At 39.3% G+C, this 19,590-nt stretch overlaps 1 protein-coding gene and 1 non-coding gene across 8 annotated transcripts in view; both read left to right on the top strand.

Moving 5' to 3' along the window:
* UBAP2 (ubiquitin associated protein 2) overlaps positions 1 to 19,590 on the top strand; it is an 84,979-nt gene that overhangs the window by 49,079 nt on the left and 16,310 nt on the right. For all 7 annotated transcript variants that reach the window (XM_054689563.1, XM_054689562.1, XM_054689561.1 and 4 more), the window contains 8 exons: positions 1,136 to 1,201; positions 2,172 to 2,224; positions 7,130 to 7,197; positions 11,240 to 11,426; positions 14,059 to 14,272; positions 16,365 to 16,639; positions 17,169 to 17,338; positions 18,349 to 18,562. In XM_054689563.1, coding sequence (XP_054545538.1) covers positions 1,136 to 1,201; positions 2,172 to 2,224; positions 7,130 to 7,197; positions 11,240 to 11,426; positions 14,059 to 14,272; positions 16,365 to 16,639; positions 17,169 to 17,338; positions 18,349 to 18,562 — 1,247 coding nt within the window. The remainder of the gene's footprint in view (positions 1 to 1,135; positions 1,202 to 2,171; positions 2,225 to 7,129; positions 7,198 to 11,239; positions 11,427 to 14,058; positions 14,273 to 16,364; positions 16,640 to 17,168; positions 17,339 to 18,348; positions 18,563 to 19,590) is intronic.
* Positions 11,534 to 11,616, top strand: LOC119233189 (small nucleolar RNA SNORD121A). Its single transcript, XR_005122337.1, has one exon. It is a non-coding gene; the product is annotated as a small nucleolar RNA SNORD121A (small nucleolar RNA).

Genomic DNA, 19,590 nt, shown 5'->3' with positions numbered 1-19,590 from the left:
GAGGGGAGCAGCGGGCGAGACAAGAGAGGTCTGCTTCCCCATGTGGGTTTCTCTCCGTCCGGCTGGGGATCGAACTCGTGCTGCAGAGGCTGTGGATTGCTTCATAGTGCGGTGCTGCACCACCAGGGAGGCCCTGCATCTATGTTTTAAAGTGAAAAATGAGTAAAAGATTTTAATAGATGCTTCACAAGAGAAGATACATGGATGACAAATAAGCACATAAAAATATGCTCATCAGGATTACGCTCTTTTGGAAAATACAACTTTAAAACTATAATAAATCACCACAATTTATCCATTCAAATGGATTTACAAAAGAAAACCAACAGTTCCTTGTACTAGTTGAGGATGATGGAATAATGCCAACTTAGACATTCCTGATGTGAAAGAATACATTTACCACACAATATGATAATCTAAAACGAGGTTTTTATTTAAAAGCAGTAAAAACCAAACCAAAGCAAAATTTGTGTGTGATGTTTATAGCAGATTTATCAATAACTTCCAAGATTGGAGTGAATTGTTGAAAACAGAATGCTGAATTAGTCGATTCATTGCTGTTTTCCTTTTTTTATTTTTTAAAGATTTATTTATTTATGCAAGCACTGGGTACAGTCAGAAGCACGGGAGGGTGAGAGAATTTACCAGAGACAGAGCGGGGAATAGAACAGGCAGGCTGACGAAACACTGCTGAGGGGAGCAGCGGGTGAGACAGGAGAAGTCTGTCGCACCGTGTGGGATTCTTGCCGGCTGGCCGGCTGGGATTAAACCCACACTGCAGAGGCTGAGGATAGCCTCACAGAGCTGCACTCAACCGCCTGCGCCACCAGGGGAGGCCCAAATAAAATAAATCTTTAAAAAAAAAAACAAACAGATGGAAATGTTTGACAAGTGCTGCGGAAGACTGGTGAACATGTGACCATGAACAAGGGGAGCTGGTGCAAATTGAAACTTTAATCTGGCTGATAAAATTCAGTAGCCTGTCACAGATGGATTGGTCTGGATTCCTCTCCTTGGAAACATATTTAACTTTGTTGCTTTTTCCTCCTCTCTCTGTTTTAATATACTAATTTCTCTTCTGATGAATAGCTTGTTTCTATATGTTAAAAATCTTCCTTTTTACATTCATCTGCAGAATTGGCATCAAATGGTCACAGTGTAGCTCGGGATATGCCAAACAAAAATTCTTATGGACTCAAAGGTATGAATCTTTTGTTACAAAAAAAATTTCCTTAGTTAAGGATATTATAAAATACATCCAGTATCTTCTGATGAAGGCTAGCTCATAAAAATTCATCAGATAAACATTTGTAAACTATTTTTATGATTACTTGATGAAATAATTATCAGCTTTTGATCAGGAGAATGTTTTATAGATTGGCCTTCAAGGTACCATAGATTTTTGCATCATTTTCCTAAATGACTATATGTTTCTGTTAGATCATTAACTCCAAGTTAAATTGAATATAAAGTATATATCTCAGATTTACTGTTTAAGCTGAAAGTAGTATATGAAGTTTATTCCTACATGTTTATATCAATAGGTCTAGAAGCCTAACATTGCATAATGACATCTATGCTCCTACTTTAAAATTCTGATCTTCTAAAACAAGATTAGAACCTGGCCTCATATTCTTTTATCTCTATTATCTGGTATTTCTTATAGTCTCTGTGTCTAGGCTGGGTTACTGCAACAGGTTGGCCCTAGCTTCTGAGGTGTGGAACTTTCCCTTCTAATACCATGTTGCACTTTTACTCATGGTAACTGTCTTTCCTGCCCTGTTTTTCATGCAGGCTGCATACATTGTCTTTTGCCTGCTTTAATATGTACTCAGATTTGCATTCTATTTTCCATGTTCAAATTTGTGTTTGACATATTTTCCTTATACTCACCTTTAAGCAGTGAGCCAGTGTCTTTACATACTGTGTTTTTACACATACTTTCTTTACACACACATACAAAAAGTATGTTTTAAGTTAATATCATGAAATTACATTTTATTTAATTAAAAGTTACTAAGAGTAAATTTTATATTCTGTGTATATTACTACAACTTAACATTTTGGAATATATATATATCTTGCAGTTCATGATAGAGAGTCAGTGGGAATAAGATCGATTGTATATTTGGCTTTGCGGTTATAAATTATGATTTGTGTCTACTCAACAGGTGCTTGGAAAAATTCTGTAGAAGAATGGACGACAGAAGACTGGACTGAAGATGTGAGTGATTAGCATCCGATCAGACCCATTTTTCAGGGTCATGTGTACTTTGAAGAAAATCATCTTAGGGCTGTTCTTGGCTCTAAGACATCTTAGGGCTGTTCTTGGCTCCTTTTCACACCTCTGTGCTTACTTTTTTTAATTTTTTTTTTAAGCAGAGCTTCTTAGAAAAACTTTGGTGTTTTGAGACTTTTTCAAAGAACTATTTTAAAGCACATTAGTTTTTGAGATTTTTCCCATCTCCTATTTATGCAGGCACAGATATTTTTTTGAAACTTTACATATACGTTTCCTTTTAAAGCAATATTATATGGCTTCCATGGTGGCGCAGGGGGAAGTCTCAACACTATCAAGCTAATGCCAGCCACTGTGGCATGAGTTCAATCTTGATCTCCATCTCTGGCCAGGGAGCTGGTGCACGTGGCGCAGCAGACTTCGCCTGTCTCGCCTGCTGCTCCCCTCAGCAGTGTATTTCAGTGGATCCACCTGTTCTGCTCCCCACTCTGTCTCTGGTGAATCCACTCAGCCCCTGTACCTCTGGCCTACACCCCAGTTCTTGTATGCATAAATAAGTAAAATAAATCTTTTTTTTTTTAAAGATCTTTATTTATACAAGCACTGGGTACAGTCAGAAACGCGGGAGGGTGAGAGAATTTACCAGAGCCAGAGCAGGGAGCAGAGCAGGCAGAAGGACCGAAGTACACTGCTGAGGGGCAGCGCTGTGCGCCATGTGGGACCCTCCTCCGGTGGCCGGGGAGCAGCCGGGGATCGAACCGGCGCTGCAGAGGCTGCAGGCAGCTTTGCAACCCAGCGTTCAACCGCTGCGCCACCGGGGAGGCCCATAAATAAGTAAAATAAATCTTTAAGAAAAAAATAAAGTAGTATTATAGCTGGTTTGTTAGGGATTGAGCTGCATAGAGTGTGAAGAATGAAGAGAATACTTGTATTCAGATGATGGGTTGCAATTTCAGGGATTTGTGTATATTTTCACTTCTACCACATACTGTTTGTAAATCCATGGGGCTTTCTGTCACCCGGCTCACTCTTATTTGTAACATGAAGATGTTGCACTAGATGGAATATATTTGAATCAGTGGAGAGATGAATAACCAGTGATAAGGGGAAGTCAGAATGAGTAGCCTGTGGGCACTTTACTTGTCAGTGCTATGTATACTGAAATTTTTGCTAAGAGTTTGTTGGAGAGAAAAAAAGCTTCCTAGGCTAAAGCATTCTTACTTTTTTGTCTGTTGTCTAAGTTAGCAGGTTGGTGAGAAAGTCACCAGGTGATCAGTAGGGAAAAGATCTGTATTTAAGTTCTAGCTGTGCTGACCAGTTGATTTTGGACAAGGCATCTTTCCTTTCTGGATCTTCTGTTTTTCATCTATATGATATCCTAATAGCTTTTTTTCCTTAACAGTTTTCCCATGGGACAGATGAGGTTTTATAGTGAAGGTCTCTCTCTCTCTCTTTTTTTTTTTTCCTTTTTTATACACTGCTGAGGGGAGCAGCGGGGGCACCGCAGGAGAGGTCTGTCGCGCCATGTGGGACCCTCTCTGGCGGCCGGGAATCAAACCGGGGTTGCAGAGGCTGCGGGCAGCCTCTCAGCCCAGCGCTCAACCACTGCACCACCAGGGGAGGCCCAAAAGTCTCTTTCTTAATAAGCATCACAAATACATATGCACAGGGATATTAGTATTCTACTGAATAAACCTATTGTGTCACAATGTATGTTGAGTGAAAAGAATTAGCAGAGGAAATTTGAACATCTCTTTGCAGGATTTATCAAAATACCTCTAAAATTTTTCTGAAATAGTATAAAGTAATGGGGAAGGGCAGGTACATATAATTTAAAATGCAAATTCCAAATTCTCTTTTAAAACTTCAAACCATAGCTATTCACCTGACTTCCCCCATTTTTCTCCTTTTTGAGAAAGAGGAAGTAGGAGAGAATTAATATTCTACCAGGAATAAATTGTATCAGTGGTTCTCATGTCTGGGACTTTCTGTTTCCAGTGCTTTAGATCTACTCTTTTTTTTTTTTTTTTTTAAATTTTTTTCTTCAGCCAAGACAGCAGAAGGGATGGTTTATTGTACATGTGTTACATTCAGCCAACTGAGAACAGAACTAGTCCAGAATGTTACAGGTCCAGGGCAAAGGACCAAAAGGGACTGGTTTTGGTACGAGCAAGGTGGGTCTCTCAGAGGTGTTCGCAGCGATCAGATGGTGATGGATGTTCTAGATTCACTGAGACAAAGTTCTAGACAGTAGCATGCAGTCTAACAATTTGTACCAGCGTCCCTGGCCTCCGGCTTTCCTTATTTCTGCTTCTGTGGCTTCATGGATGTTACTAGTTTACTTGGACCTCTGTCTCATCTTTCTTCTTTTGCGCTTCAGCCTGCGCGTTCGCTTCTTCCTCCACTTGGCTCTCATGGCGCGGAGGCTTCCGGGAAGATGGCGCTAAGGCCGAGATAGATCTACTCTTCCTGCTTTTCATAGAATCATTCATTTTATTGTTTCTCCCTTTGTTTTAATTCTGTATTTTTGTCTTCAAGTTTATTTTTTAATTATAGTAGAAAACATTTTCTATATTAACCATTAACCATTTTTCCATATTAACCATTTTTAAGTGTACAATTCAGTTGTGTCAAGTATATTTGTATTCAGTTGTGTCAAGTATATTTGTATTGTAAACAGATCTCCAGAACTTTATCTTGCAGAACTTAAATTCCGTACCCATTAAGCAACTATTACCTGTTTCCTTACTCCCTCTAGCCCCTATAATTGGTTTTTAAAGAAAACTTTAGGTGAATGAAATTTAAAACATTAGTAAAAACAATTAAAATTTAATCATTGGTTCAAAGCTGATGTTGACATATAGTACATGGTACTTGTTTTTGCTTCCTTTGTCTTAACCCTTTAGTTTGTAAATTCTTTAAGGCAAAAATGGATTCTTTTTTTTTTCCTTCCCTCCCTAAAAAAGGATTCTTTGGGATACATAAGACCTTGTAGCATCAGCACATTTTTGTTTATACAGAAAATAAATACTCACTATCTGTTCTGCCACTGCATGAATATTAATGTCTGAGGATATTTAATTTTATATTGTTTCAGAGTTCTAAGACATTTAACATTGATAAGAATTATAACATGACAAAAAATGATTTTTAACATATAACAAATGGCTTTTTTTTAAAGATTTATTTATTTATTCATACAAGCACTGGGTACAGTCAGAAGCACAGGAGGGTGAGAGAATTCACCAGAGCCAGAGCAGGGAGCAGAGCAGGCAGACTGACGAAGTACACTGCTGAGGGGAGCAGCGGGCGGCAGGAGAGGTCTGCGCACCATGTGGGACCCTCGCCCAGTGGGTGGGGATCGAACCGGCGCTGCAAAGGCTGCGGGCAGCTTCGCAACCTAGCACTCAACCACTGTGCCACTGGGGATGCCCAGCTTTTTTTTTTTTTTAAAGATTTATTTATACAAGAACTGGGGTATAGGCCAGAGGTGCAGGAGTGTGAGAGGATTCACCAGAGACAGAGCAGGGAGCAGAACAAGCAGATGGACCGAAGTACTGCTGAGTGGAGCAGCGGGCGAGACATGCGAGGTCTGCCATACTATGTGGGCATCTCCCTGGTCGGCCAGCAATCGAACCAGTGCTGCAGAGGTTGCGGACAGCTTCACGCATGGTGTTCCACCAGCAGTGCCACCAGGGAGGCCCATAAATGGCATTATTATTAAATCTCATCAGATCAGCACTCATCTCCCTTAAAAACCTATGCCTGCTTTAAAAATATAGTAAGAACCTATCATTGACTAATGTTGAGGTTTCAATTTTTTTTCCCTGTGTTCCTTTAAACTACTTAACATGAATGGGCCTCCCTGGTGGCACAAGAGGTTAAGTCTCAGCACTATCAAGCTGTCACCAGCCATTGCAGCATGAGTTTGATCCCCGGCCAGGGAGCTAACCCACATGGCGCAGCAGACCTCTCCTCTCTTGCCCACTGCTCCCCTCAGCAGTATATTTCAGCCTACCTGTTCTGCTCCCCACTCTGTCGCTGATGAATCCTCTCACCCCCCACATTTCTGGCCTATACCCCAGTTCCTGTATGCATAAATAAATGAATCTTTTTAAAAAATGTACTTTACATGAAAAGTACATTACGTTACAACACGAATCTCAAAATAATTAGCCCCAGTAAAAGAAGTCAGAGAAAAATGATTGCTTTTCTTTCTACTTAAAATTTAGAAAATTAATCTGTTGTGACAGAAAGATCATCATTGATTTCCCTGGGGATGAAGGCAAGTGGTGCATGGGTCTTATTACACAGGGGCAGAAACTGACTTACAGGGATTAATAGAGAAATTCATTGCCTTGATTTATTTGGCAATGGTTTCATAGGATATACATATGACAAAACTCAGTGTTTCAGTGGAATAGTTAACAGTTTATTGTATTTGTTGTATTCAGTGAAATTATGTTTTATGAAACAGCATAGAAACCATGACTTAATAAAAAAGTATAAATTACTAGTAAATGAAATTCTAAAATTATTTGGGTTTTTTTTGAAAGAAAACATTATTTTGCCTTTTCAAACTTCCCCACTCATTTTTGGCATCTAAGGTAGCGTGGCAAGTAAAGTAGTGGGATTGTGACATGAGTCCTAGTATGACTTTACTTCACTGTGTTGTTTCCCTGTTGTGAAATCCTTACTGTGAGTTTATGAATCTAAAATGACCTTTCCTTCAAGGAAATTACTGTTATGGTTACTCGTGTATTTCCTTTCCTTTAGACCACCTTTAGGTTGACTATAATAATAAAACTGGTGGCTAAAAATTGTCAGACATTTCACATAATTTTGGTTTACATAAATAAGGTTAAAAACATTTTTTATACTTTCCAACAGCTCTCTGAAACAAAAGTCTTCACTGCCTCATCTGTTCCAGCAGAGAATCACATCTCACCTGGGCAAAGGTAAACACTATTTGCCATCCTGTCTGTTCCGCAGAGCATAATTGAGATTTTTCAAAAAAGTGTTTGGTTCTTGTGTTTCTGTTTTTCCCTTTTCTTCTCTTTCTATTTATTTATTTTAAAAGATTTATTATTTATGCATATAAGAACTGGGATACAGGCCAGAGATGTGGAGGGTGAGAGGATTCACCAGAGACAGAGTGGGGAGCAAACAGGTGGACTGACTGAAAACACTGCTGAGGGGAGCAAGGGGTGAGGCAGGAGAGGTCTGCTATGCCATGTGGGATTCTCCCTGGCCGGGGGTGGAACTCGTGCTGCAGTGGCTGTGGCTGTGGCTAGCTTCATAGATTGCATCTTAACCTCTTGCGCCACCAGGGAGGCCCCTTCTCTTTTTATTTTTTCCCTTTTCCATCTAGGATTTTATTTATCCCTAACCTGCCTGATGAACTAATGGAATTTTCATCCTAATTGAGTGTATCCACTGAAAAAATAAAATAGCCATTGTGTTTGTTAATTTGTTACCATGTGGGGCAGAGATTATGTTAAACCTATTCTAATGGCCTTTTTGTGTGTGTGTGTGTGTGTGTGTGTGTGTGTGGGACCCTCGCCGGTGGCCAGGAATCGAACTGGAGCTGCAGAGGCTGTGGGCAGCCTCGCAACCCAGCGCTCAACCACTGCACCACCAGGGGAGGCCCCTAATGGCCTTTTTTAAAAAACTTTAAGCCTTTTTTCTTACAAAGTATTTTTATTTACTTTTATTAGAATAACTGCGGTGTTAATCCAGAGGCGTGGGGAGGGAAGTGGTGAGAGGATTCACCAGAGACAGAGTGGGGAGCAGAGCAGGCAAAATGACTGAAGTACACTGCTGAAGGGAACAGTGGGCAAGACAGGAGAGGTCTGCTGTGCAATGTGGGTTGCTCCCTGGCCAGGAATTGAACTGAACTCAGGCTATAAGGGGTGATAATGCTGAAACTTAACCCCTAGGCCACCAGGGAGGCCCACTAAACATTTTTTGTTTGTTTGTTTGTTTGGTCAGAGGAACTTAATACAAAATGTCCTTTGGTTTCCTTATATAATACCATTTTTTAAAGCATCTTCTGAGGCTAATTTTTATTTTAAAGATTTGTTTATGCATATAAGAACTTGGGTATAGGCCAGAGGTGGCGGGGCGGGGGGCGGTGAGAGGATTCACCAGAGACAGTGGGGAGCAGAACAGGTAGATTGACTGAAATACACTGCTGAGGGGAGCAGCAAGTGAGTCAGGAGAGATCTGCTGCACCATATGGGTCACCTCCTGAACTCGTGCTGCAGTGGCTATGGCTAGCTTCATAGGTTGCTTCTTAGCCCCTTGTGCCACCAGGGAGGCCTCTTCTGAGGCTAATATTAACAACTTTTATGTGGGCTTTACTAGATTTAATCTTCTAGCCTCAAATTATAGAAAAGAAGTGAGCTATTGTGGTTACAGCAACATTCTTAGAAAATATACAGTCCTGAATTATTCGAAAGCTTTTTTTACAACCTAGTTTTTACAGTAACTGCAGTGTTTGTCTGTGGTTTCAAAATTCAGTGATCTAGAAGGATAAAATGCTTTGATATATATAACATGAGAAATATAGTATATTTTGTGACTTGCTCAGAATTTCTGGTTAAATGGATATAATTTCATTGCATTTATTAGTAAATTTGATAGGATCATTTTCATTTAAAAAATCACAGACTTTTATTTTTTGTATTTATTTTTTATATCATTGTTCATTTTTAAACAATATTTGCTTCCCCCCCACCCCCTCAAGAATTTCCTTCCCCAGTGCATCTGTGCACCTTCACCTCAGCCCCTGTTCTCCTCCCTCCCTCCCTCTGATCCCTCTACCGCCTCCTCCCCTGCAGGATGTCTCTGATTTATAATTGTCCGTTTTCGCTTTGTTGTGTTTTTTACTGTTTTGTTTTTTTTCACACTGATGTCTGTCTTGCTTCCCCTATATTCCTGTTATAAGTGAAACCATCCGATATTAAAAAATCACATAGACTTTTTTTTTTTTTAAGGTTTATTTATTTATTTATTTGTTTATACAAGCACTGGGTACAGTCAGAAGTGTGGGAGGGCGAGAGAATTCACCAGAGCTAGAGCGGGGAGCAGAACAGGCAGAAGGACCGGTGTACACTGCTGAGGGGAGCAGCGGGCTGCAGGAGAGGTCTGCACGCCATGTGGGACCCTTCTCCGGTGGCGGGGGAGCAGCCGGGGATTGAACCGGCACTGCAGAGGCCGCGGGCAGCTTCGCAACCCAGCGCTCAACCGCTGCGCCACCGGGGAGGCCCTCACATAGACTTTTAAAGTTATTTTTCAGAAGATATGTGCTTGTATTTTTCACACTTTATATAAATCTTTTGGAATAGAATTTGTTTTGATTTTTGTAGTAATATGTTTGAGATGGGTTATATATAACTACCCTAGGGGGTTGTATTTCTGGAGTTAGGATATCACTAGCTAGAACATTACCTTGGAATCCAGACTAGTTTGGGACTTCAACCTGGTTAATGGAAAGACAGAGTATTCAGAGTGCATAAGAAGAGGAACTTGGGGTAGGAACTTTGCTCTGTATTGGGGGCAAGTCGTTAATTATTTGACCTCTCAGAATCTACCTCATTGACATGATGAGAGGTTCATTTCGGAAAACTGACTGGGAACTAGCCTTGGAAAGAGTTTAATGGAGTGAGTCACTATAAGATAATCTGAGGCACTTTGTGGATTTTTGTGGAGAAGAGTTAGTAGCTCACTCACATGTCAGCTAATATATTTCTGGAAGATCATTTATTATGCTTTCAGGTTTCTTCAGACTTATAGGGCATGATTCTCAAATCCAATGCAAGAGTTCCTGTTAACAGAATATTTAATAGAGGGCCTCCCTGGGGATGTAAGGGGTGGAGTCTCAGCACTATGAAGCAATCCACAGTCACTGCAGCAGGAATTCAATCCCCAGCCACGGAGCTAACCCACATGGCAAAGCAGATGCTTGCCCGCTGCTCCCCTCAGCAGTGTATTTCAGTCAGTCTGCCTTTTCTGTTCCCCACTCTGTCTCTGGTGAATCATCTCACCTCCCCCCAACCCCACCCCTTGCACCTCTAGCCTACACTCCAGCTCTTGTATGCATAAATAAAATATTTTAAAATATAGAATAATATATTGTGTATTTTCTTTTTTTTTTTAATTTTTTTTTTATAGAGGCATGCTTTTTTTTTTTAATTTATATTTATTTGTTTGTTTTGTTTATACATGCACTGGGTACAGTCAGAAGCGCGGGAGGGTGAGAGAATTCACCAGAGCCAGAGCGGGGAGCAGAGCAGGCAGAAGGACCGAAGTACACTGCTGAGGGGAGCAGCGGGCGGCAGGAGAGGTCTGCGCGCCATGTGGGACCCTCCTGTGGTGGCCGGGGAGCAGCTGGGGATCGAACCGGCGCTGCAGAGGCTGCGGGCAGCTTCGCAACCCAGCACTCAACCGCTGCGCCACCGGGGAGGCCCTATATTGTGTATTTTCCCTTGAATATTTAAGAGGAAAAATTACATAAGATTTATATGCATTTAAGTATATTATGGAATAGAATGCACAACTTCCAGGAAACTGTTTGAATGATCTACGATGGCTTTGGTCCTCATTCTCCAAGAATATAATTCACTTTCCTTTAGGAAAGTTTAAGAGACACTGGTTATAAGTATTAAATGAGGCAAAATATTCTAAAGGAAATGAGCCTAACCTGAGAAAGTTTAAATGTATTCAGTTGCTCCAGGTTTTCAAATCAGTTGTCATTGTGCCATTTCTGTGGAAATCTCTCAGAACATCTTCAAAATCCTGCTTCAGTCTACGTGGCTTTGTATGCTTTTTCTCGATGATTGATGCCCCCCTTTTGGCTGTCTTGAACTCTATTTTCCAAAAGTTTTCCTCACATAGATAATTTTTTGCGTGACTTTACTTTCTAATGATTCACTTTCAAATTAATTTTTGGTGAAATTTGCTTATGACTCATTCCTCATTTGCTTTTTGTCTGCTTAGTGTTGATCTGGTAGCTTTGCTCCAGAAGCCTGTTCCTCCCAGTCAAGCCTCAGACGTCAACTCCTTTGAAACATCCAAACAACAGGGCTTTGGCCAAGCCCTTGTCTTCACAAATTCTCAGCACAACAATCAGATGACACCGGGAACTGGCAACTCCACTGCTGTCAACTCCTATTCTCAGAGTCTGGTAACTTACTCTTATTTCAGTATGGGATTTTCAGAATTGTGTCCTTGAGCATGAAACATACCTTATAATTATTTTCAAAAAAACTGATATTTCTGCGGTTGCTCTCAGTCCAGAAAACAATGATGGCATAATTTCCAAGCACATATCTGATGATTCCATGTGGAATTCAACTACTCTGAGTTTCCTGGACAAAGATAAAAATATTTCTTTATGATTAGTTGAAATCTTTTCAATTGCAGCCTCTCAGGCATCCTCATTATTATCATTTTCTTTTTTGTCTCTACGTCTATTTCTGTACTTAAGATGTTAAGATTTTCAGTTGTTTCCAGTTTACTGAAATGCAGATGTCAGTATTGGCTTGCTAAAATCATGCAAAAACAGTTCTATCTGCCTAGGTGTTTATATTTTTTGCATTATTTGTTTTTTGTTATTCCATAAATTTACACTGTATGTAGGAGAGCCTTTATCATTTTGATGTGTTTTTATAGAATCAGTATTATCTGTTTTGCACTTAACACTGACTTTTTATTTTAATTGAGCTTCCATCAGAAGGAACTTCAGGAACCTATTAGTCAAGGAAGTGAAGACAGGCTGATGGGGTCGAAGCTTCAAGCATAGAATGTGAAAAAATGTAGCTGTAGCCTCTATCCAGCTGTAGGCAATTCTGTATTGGCAGGGTGGAGGTAGAAAGAACTATAAACACAAGTCCATAGATTTCACTAATAATTATTTTGGTTCATTCTTTACAGTTTCACCTGAAATTTATAGTTGAGAGAAACAGAATTTCTTATAGGATATAATCTACCCCCGCCATTAATCATTTTTTGTACCCTAATTAAATGGAGAATCAAATATGCAAAGTCTCCATTGGTATTTTCTTCTCTTCAAGTATAACTGGAATGGGAACTTGGCATTTTTAGTCATTTGGATTGTTATGTCTTGAGAATGGGTCAGTGTTTAAAAATGGGACAGCCCTAAGGCCTGGTGCTGTCTCTCTTTTGAAACAACCTGGTAACATCCTTGAGTTTTAATTGAACCATACATACTCTTTTATCCTCTGATTTTCCATTTACTGCTGGTTTACTAATGTAATGTTCTTGCAGACTTGCTGGAATCTTGATGTGGCAAATGAAAGCATAGGTGGGACATGAGTGTTTTGTATCATGACACTTCAGCTTTTTGCTTTTTCTCAAGAGAAAACCTTGAGAAAGAATTATTTGTTCAGCATATTGGTGCTCAACCCTAATGTACTTTCATAATCAATGGGGAACTCTATAAGCAAGAATATTAATGATAATAGTATTAATAATGCAAATCCACACAAGACCAAATAGATTAGAATCTTAGGGATTTCACACTCGTGTTTGTGAATATGTGGATGTATTTGCACCAATACACACATTTTCAAAATGCTGCCTCCATTGACAGAAATATGTAATTGGTATCCGGTAGCTCTGTGTTAAGTGTAACTTGGGGCAAGGTGGTAGTCATTGCCTGATTTCACTGGATTGTAAAGCACACAGCAAATATATTTGATAGAATAAGTTGATGCATAATAGCAATTAAGTAGGAAAAGAGAGAAAGAATAATAGAATTATCCTCTGAGAAGCTTTCATTGAATAAATAAGGCTTGAGCTGCGTTTTGTTGGATTAGTGGCAACATGAGAGGTGTAATCTTCAGCCTGAACAGAGAATCTTAAGTGGGATCAGCAGTGTCAGCACAGCTGTTTTAATAGGATCTGATTCTATGACTTGTATGCAGTGACCGCCACTACCCAGAGTTTGCTTAGAGTGGATAATTGGGATTTCCTTCAAACAACAGATATTGTTGGAATATTGATATCAGAAGTAATTATTTCAGTTTCCTATATCTGGCCTCTTGAACAAATTTAACTCATTTGTTTTTGACCTTTTATATGTTTTTGAAAAGTAATTTTTGAGGAAGAATTTATCTTTCCAGAAATGGGATGATTTTGATATGCAAAGATGCAGTTAATCAGTTCCTGTGTTGTCTCATAGGTTTTCCTTCTTAGACCTTTGATATCTGACCTGTCAGGATTGGGGGGTGAGGTAATAGTTGTCTTTTTTATGCTTACCTGGGAACAGATTTTACGTTCTTAGTTCTTGAAGTAAACACAGCATTTTCTAGGTTCTCTGCACCAGATCTGTGTGATTCCGTGTCTAATCTGGAAATAAGTAAATTGTCAGGGCTGTGATCTGCATTGAATCTTGGCAGGATGACCTCATGGCTTGTGTCTTCTGTAAACAATCCTGTTCTAATCAATAGATAACAGTTCCACACATTGAGAAGTTCATGGTATCCCTTTATATTCTTAACATTTTTTTGATTGTGAACTTGTGGCATCATTTAAAAAAATAATTTCTTAAAATCCAGGGAAAAAGATGTCCCTTCCTTTTAGCTTCTTATATCAGAATCAGGAAGGATTGGTAGATTTGTTTAGTCCTTTCTCAGTTCATATTTTCATATAGCATTTAGTCTGATGATTCTTAACCAATTCAGATATTCTGGGTTATTGTTCTTTAAATCCTTGTGAAAATACTTGGTGTATTTTAAAGCCTGGGGTAAAAATATTTTATTGCTGAGAATTTCTGCTTTTCTTTTCCTTTAAAGTCATCCGTCCTTGGTGCAGGATTTGGAGAACTTACATCTTCCAAAATGGCAAACATCACCAACTCCCAGATTTTGGAACCGTTGAAAGCTCCAAATTTGGGCCAGTTTATCACCACCCCAAGTTCACAGCAGAATAGTACCACTGCCCCCACAACCACTTCTTCTTGGGACCTCAAGCCCCCAGCATCTCAGTCCTCGGTCCTTAGTCATTTTGGTAAGTGCATTTTATGTGATGCTTTGTTACTCCGAAAAATATTGGCATTTTGACTAGTAAGCACTAATGTGGAATTTGTCTAAGATCGATGTTTTCTAAACTAGACTCATAGATTATGACATATAATTACTGTTTCCTACCAATACACACATGCCATACTGTAGGAAGGAGTAGCAGGGGATTACTTTGACCAAAGAGTTGGCTTTCTGGGCTGGTTTATGGTTTGGATACATTAAAGAGAGGAGAGCACATTTCCCTGGTAAGTGAAATGACTTACTCTTTTGGAAATACCTGACACTGCCCCTAGGTTTGAAGTAATGTCTACCAGTGAAAGTCAATTCCTGAGGTTGTTATTGGGGTCCTGGTCATGTGTGCAGCTCTGCCTGATACATATATTAGTCGAGATCCCTGGAAGGAAAGCAGGTGTTTAACGTAAACCACATTCTAAGTATATTGTAAACAGAGAATCATTCTTACCAGTTAGAGCACTGAAACCCTCTGTCTAGAATATACCAAAATTTATGTTCCCAGATACCAACCATGAGTCAGTCTTGCAAGGCAGCATTTCTGATGGCAGCTATAACTCTTCTATGTTAGCTTTTTTCTGCACATTTACTAATGAGTAGTATGTGTTTTTGGCAAACCTTCAACTATATCTGCCATCTGTTTTTATAGATAAGGTTTTATTGGAACAACCATTCATTGACATACTATTTATGACAACTTTCAGTCTACAAAGGCAGAGTTGTGAGTAGTTGCTAACAGATGTCCTTCAAATCTTAGAACATTTATTCTCTATAGAAAAAGATTGCGTCTCTGTTCTATAATATGGTAGCAGTGGCATTTCAAATCAGTGATGAACAGAGGGGTTATTACTAGTTGGTATCTGGCTGGAAAATGAAATTGGATAGATAATTTCCACTCTATATCAAAATGCCAAATGGTCAAATATCGCAACATACTGATAATCTAGAACAATAAGAGAGAAAAACAGGAAGATTTTTATATCCTCAGTATGAGGTAGGCCTTTTTAGATGTGACAGGACCTACCATAACCAAAATTAAAAGACTGACATGACAAACTATGAAAAAAATAATTGAAAATTACATCCTAGACAATGGGCTAGCTTCCTTAAAACAGAGTATTTAAGCAGACCAATAATGAAGTGGGCAAAAATGATTAAAGAGCTTGAGTTCACAGGCAAAGAATATGAAATGATTTCTAGTTAAATTTTTATCATTTTAATTTACACTCTTAATATTATTTTGCACCAATCAAATTAGGATAGATAAGTTTGGTAAAAAAGTGTCCCTTGTAGGTAAGAATTTTGAAGTGTTTGTCAACATTTACAATATACTTATTCTGTGAGCCAGCAACTTTGCTGTACAATTTGATCCTGCAGGTTTTATTGCACTTGAGCAAAATGTCTTGCTTAAAAATATATTCATCGTAGCATTGTTTTTCATAGTAAGAGTTGAAAAATCTTGTAGTCCATTAATATAGCACTGGTTTTAAAAAATGAGGTCTGTGTATGCTGGATTATTATGTAGCCATAAAAATGAACTAGCTTTTCACCCATTAAGGAACAGTTTTGAAAGCTAATTGGTTTGTAAGGCATTTAGATAGCTGTATATATATATATATATACATACATATACATATATACGGATAGGTGGGTAGGTAGTAGGTAATAGGTAGGTAGTGAGAAGGTAGTGGCTTGTTTCCTGCCTGCATATCTGTATAGGTTCTGTTAGCTAAAGGTCAGATGTGAGTAGCAACTCCATACTGTCCTTACCTGCTCTCCACCCCATAAGCTGTAAGCATAAACCATGTCTCCTCTACTGTGTAAGAAATTATCTGCAAACCCATTCAGGCATCCTTTCCATTTATCACATAGCACTCCTTATACTCTATATACAGACACACAGAACATTTGTTTGATTTAGCTAGGATATGGTTGGTAGAAACTGGTGGTTGTAACTCTTCGTTATCAATGATTGTGGAAGAGGGAACTCTAATCCAAGGTGCCTAAATAATTGATGGTTGCTTATTTCTCCTCCCCCTACCCCTGACCCCCTTTACATTTCATAGACTTCAAATCTCAGCCCGAACCATCCCCAGTTCTTAGCCAGTTGACCCAACGACAGCAGCACCAGACACAAGCAGTCACTGCTGCTCCTCCTGGGCTGGAGTCCTTTCCTTCCCAGGTAAAACTCCGAGAGTCAACACCCAGAGACAGCAGCTCCACTGTGAATAAACTTTTGCAGCTTCCCCGCATGACCGTCGAAAATATCACCGCGTCTGCCCACCAACCACAGCCCAAACACATTAAACTCCCTAAACGGCGGATACCTCCAGCTTCTAAGGTGGGTACGGCATTGTGAAGCCACAGTCCCATCCAAGGGTGGATGCATTTTAACATTTAGTGCAAGTGTTAGTAAGTCTCAGAAACTGTGATAATTATGTTTTTCAAGCACCTAACTTACTGTTTTATGAGGATTGGCCATTTCTCCGGCTAACAGTAGAAGAAATAGGTTTGTGTTGGAGACAGTGACCATTAATTAAATTACAGTTTTTGGCTCGGAGCGTCTGATGGTCTTGTGTGTTTAGCTATGTGAGTGGTTTTTTGAGTAGGTGGTGCTTTATCGAAGGCTCCTACCACCCCGCCCCACCACCATTCCTCTAAGAAGCAGTTGATGACATTGACCACTCTGTTAAGTTTTATTTTTCTTTGCATTTTCACCTTTTAAAAAAAATCCTATTTTCCCTTCCTTCCTGCCTCTCACTTCCTTGTTCTCAGGCCTGCCAGCATTGCCTGGAGAATCCAGGGCTCACTTGGTTTGGGACATGGAATCCCTGACCCCTGTTCTTAACATAGAGGTTTTGCTGTTTCAGACCCCAGCTTCTGCAGTTGAAATGCCTGGTTCAGCAGATGTCACAGGATTAAATGTTCAGTTTGGTGCCCTGGAGTTTGGATCAGAACCACTACTCTCTGAATTTGGACCCACTACAAGCAATGAAAATAGTAACCAGGTTCCCATCAGCTTATATTCAAAGTCTTTAAGGTATGCAACTTCCCACTTACCTGGTTTTGACTGAATTATTTGTAAAGTAGAACAAAGTAGTGCCTAAGATATCACCTGGTGGAGATAATACAATTTGTGGTAATGGGTGTGTGCAACAATCTCTGGTATTGATTTATAGAACTTTTCTTCCATCTCCCTAAAAAGAAACCCTATGCTTGTTAGCGGTCACTCCCAGTTAATTGTCCCATATCTTTTGGAAAGTAATTCTTCTAAATTTGCCTATTTAGGACATATAATGTAACTAGGATCATGCAATATGTGTTTTTGTTTTTTGGGGTTTTTTTTGCTGCTTTCACTTAGAATAGTGTTTTCCAGGTTTATCCATTTAATTTACCAATAACATACTACATCTTGTTTATCCATTCATTAGTTAATATTTGGGTTACACTGCTTTTTGGCTGTTATCAATCACTTTCCTAGCAACATTCAATTATATATTTTGTGTACTTTCAGTTCTTTAGGACATAAACCTGAGACTTGCTGGTCATACTGGTAACTCTTAGATTAACCATTTGAGGAGTCATCAAACTTCCTACGGGAACTGCAGCATTTTACATTACTAGTAATTTCTGAGGGATGTGATTTTTGCATATCTTCACGAGCACTTATTGTCTTTTAGTGGTATATTGTGTTAATAGAGAGCACAGATTTTAGAGTCAATTTTATTAATTTTTTTCACTTTCCAGAGTCAGAACCGGATATTTGCTTGGGTTCCCTTTCTAAAATGGTTTCAGGCATTTGATTCTTTCAGAATTCTTAAGAATTCTTAAAAGCTATCTCCCTGGCTCTCAGTTGAATTAGGTGGTGGTTCTGGGGGGTGTTCTGGATCATCAATTGCATCATTAATCTATCTAAAGAAATACAGTAGTATAAATTTGTAGATTTAGACATGTTTAGTTTAGACTATACCAGTAGGGTGATGAAATTGTTCAACTTCAGTAAGCCAAGAATAGGAACACAAATGTATGTCTAATACTTTTTCTTTTTAGTGATTCTTTGAATACCTCTTTGCCAATGACCAGTGCAGTACAAAACTCCACCTACACAACTTCAGTAATTACCTCCTCCAGTGTGGCCAGCTCAGCCCTGAGCTCCGCTAGTCCAGTAACAACGTCTTCCTCCTATGACCAGAGTTCTGTGCATAACAGGGTCACATACCAAAGCTCTGTGAGTCCATCAGAGTCCATTCCGGGAACCATCACCGTAAGTACTTTCATGATTCTCCTGGAAGGAAATCCAGTAAGGAGCTGAGTGTGTAGTTTAGGAAATTCAACTTTGGGGAAGAAATTCTCTTTTAGAAATTGGCTAACCTTTTGAATAAAAGCTTGTAGTTTGTTCAGTTTGCTATTAGTGGGCAAATCCTTTGAAAGACAGTTGAATTGACTAGCAGAAATTTGGTACCTTTTTCCCCTTATGTGTCCTGCTAAAATTATCAGGAGATATTTGTATATGTCAGCTTATGAGCTATTTCCCTCTAACTTTGGTTTCCGTTTTTTATGTTAGATGTTTTCCTAAAATGTTTGGCAATTGCAGGCTGTTCTCTCAACACTGTAACACGTTCACTAAGGGCTCTGTCTTGTTGAATGGGTTGGTGAACGTGGGCTGTGATGTGGGACATGCCTGCATGAAGGCCACATATTTGGGAGAGGGGGCACTTTCGTCAGTCCCTTGGGACCTTTTCTTCTGAGCTTGTATAGATTCTCAAGGAAGCTCTCTTCCAGCCTCTTTTCCTTAAGCACTGTGCTGTCAGTGTCTGAGAAGTGTAATGGCAAGAAAAGGCTGCCATTGAGATATTTATTTTGTCTATATTCACCTGATCCATCTGTATTTTTACAGTATATCTGATCATGTGTTTACCCACTTGATGAAGTTTAGAATCTGTGACAGGTGAGGGGATTCACCCTACTGTGTAGAGGGAGATCTTGTCCTGCGTGGGCCTTTAATATAAATTCTTTAACGGTTAACCCCACCTTCACATCTGCTTCCAAAGTCATGCACAGCCAAGTATTGAGTTAACCTGGTATTGTTATTTGACATAAGTTGTGTTGTTTCTGACTTCCCCTAGGTGATTTTTTTTTTTTTTTTGCCATGTCAACTAAGTCATTTCTCATCCTACATGCTTTATAGTCTGGGCTTACAGATTTATTTACGTATTTCTGAGTTTACATATTTTAAAAATGCTTTTATGATCTATTATGTTTTTGTGTTGTTTTTTTTTAAGCAATTCTATT

Source organism: Talpa occidentalis, unplaced genomic scaffold (genome assembly GCF_014898055.3).
Source record: "Talpa occidentalis isolate TD23 unplaced genomic scaffold, MPIMG_talOcc4v2.1 talOcc4.7, whole genome shotgun sequence".
NCBI classification, from domain to species: Eukaryota; Metazoa; Chordata; class Mammalia; order Eulipotyphla; family Talpidae; genus Talpa; species Talpa occidentalis.
The sequence above is the reverse complement of the archived record's forward strand: the minus strand, read 5'-3'. Positions and strand labels throughout refer to the sequence as shown.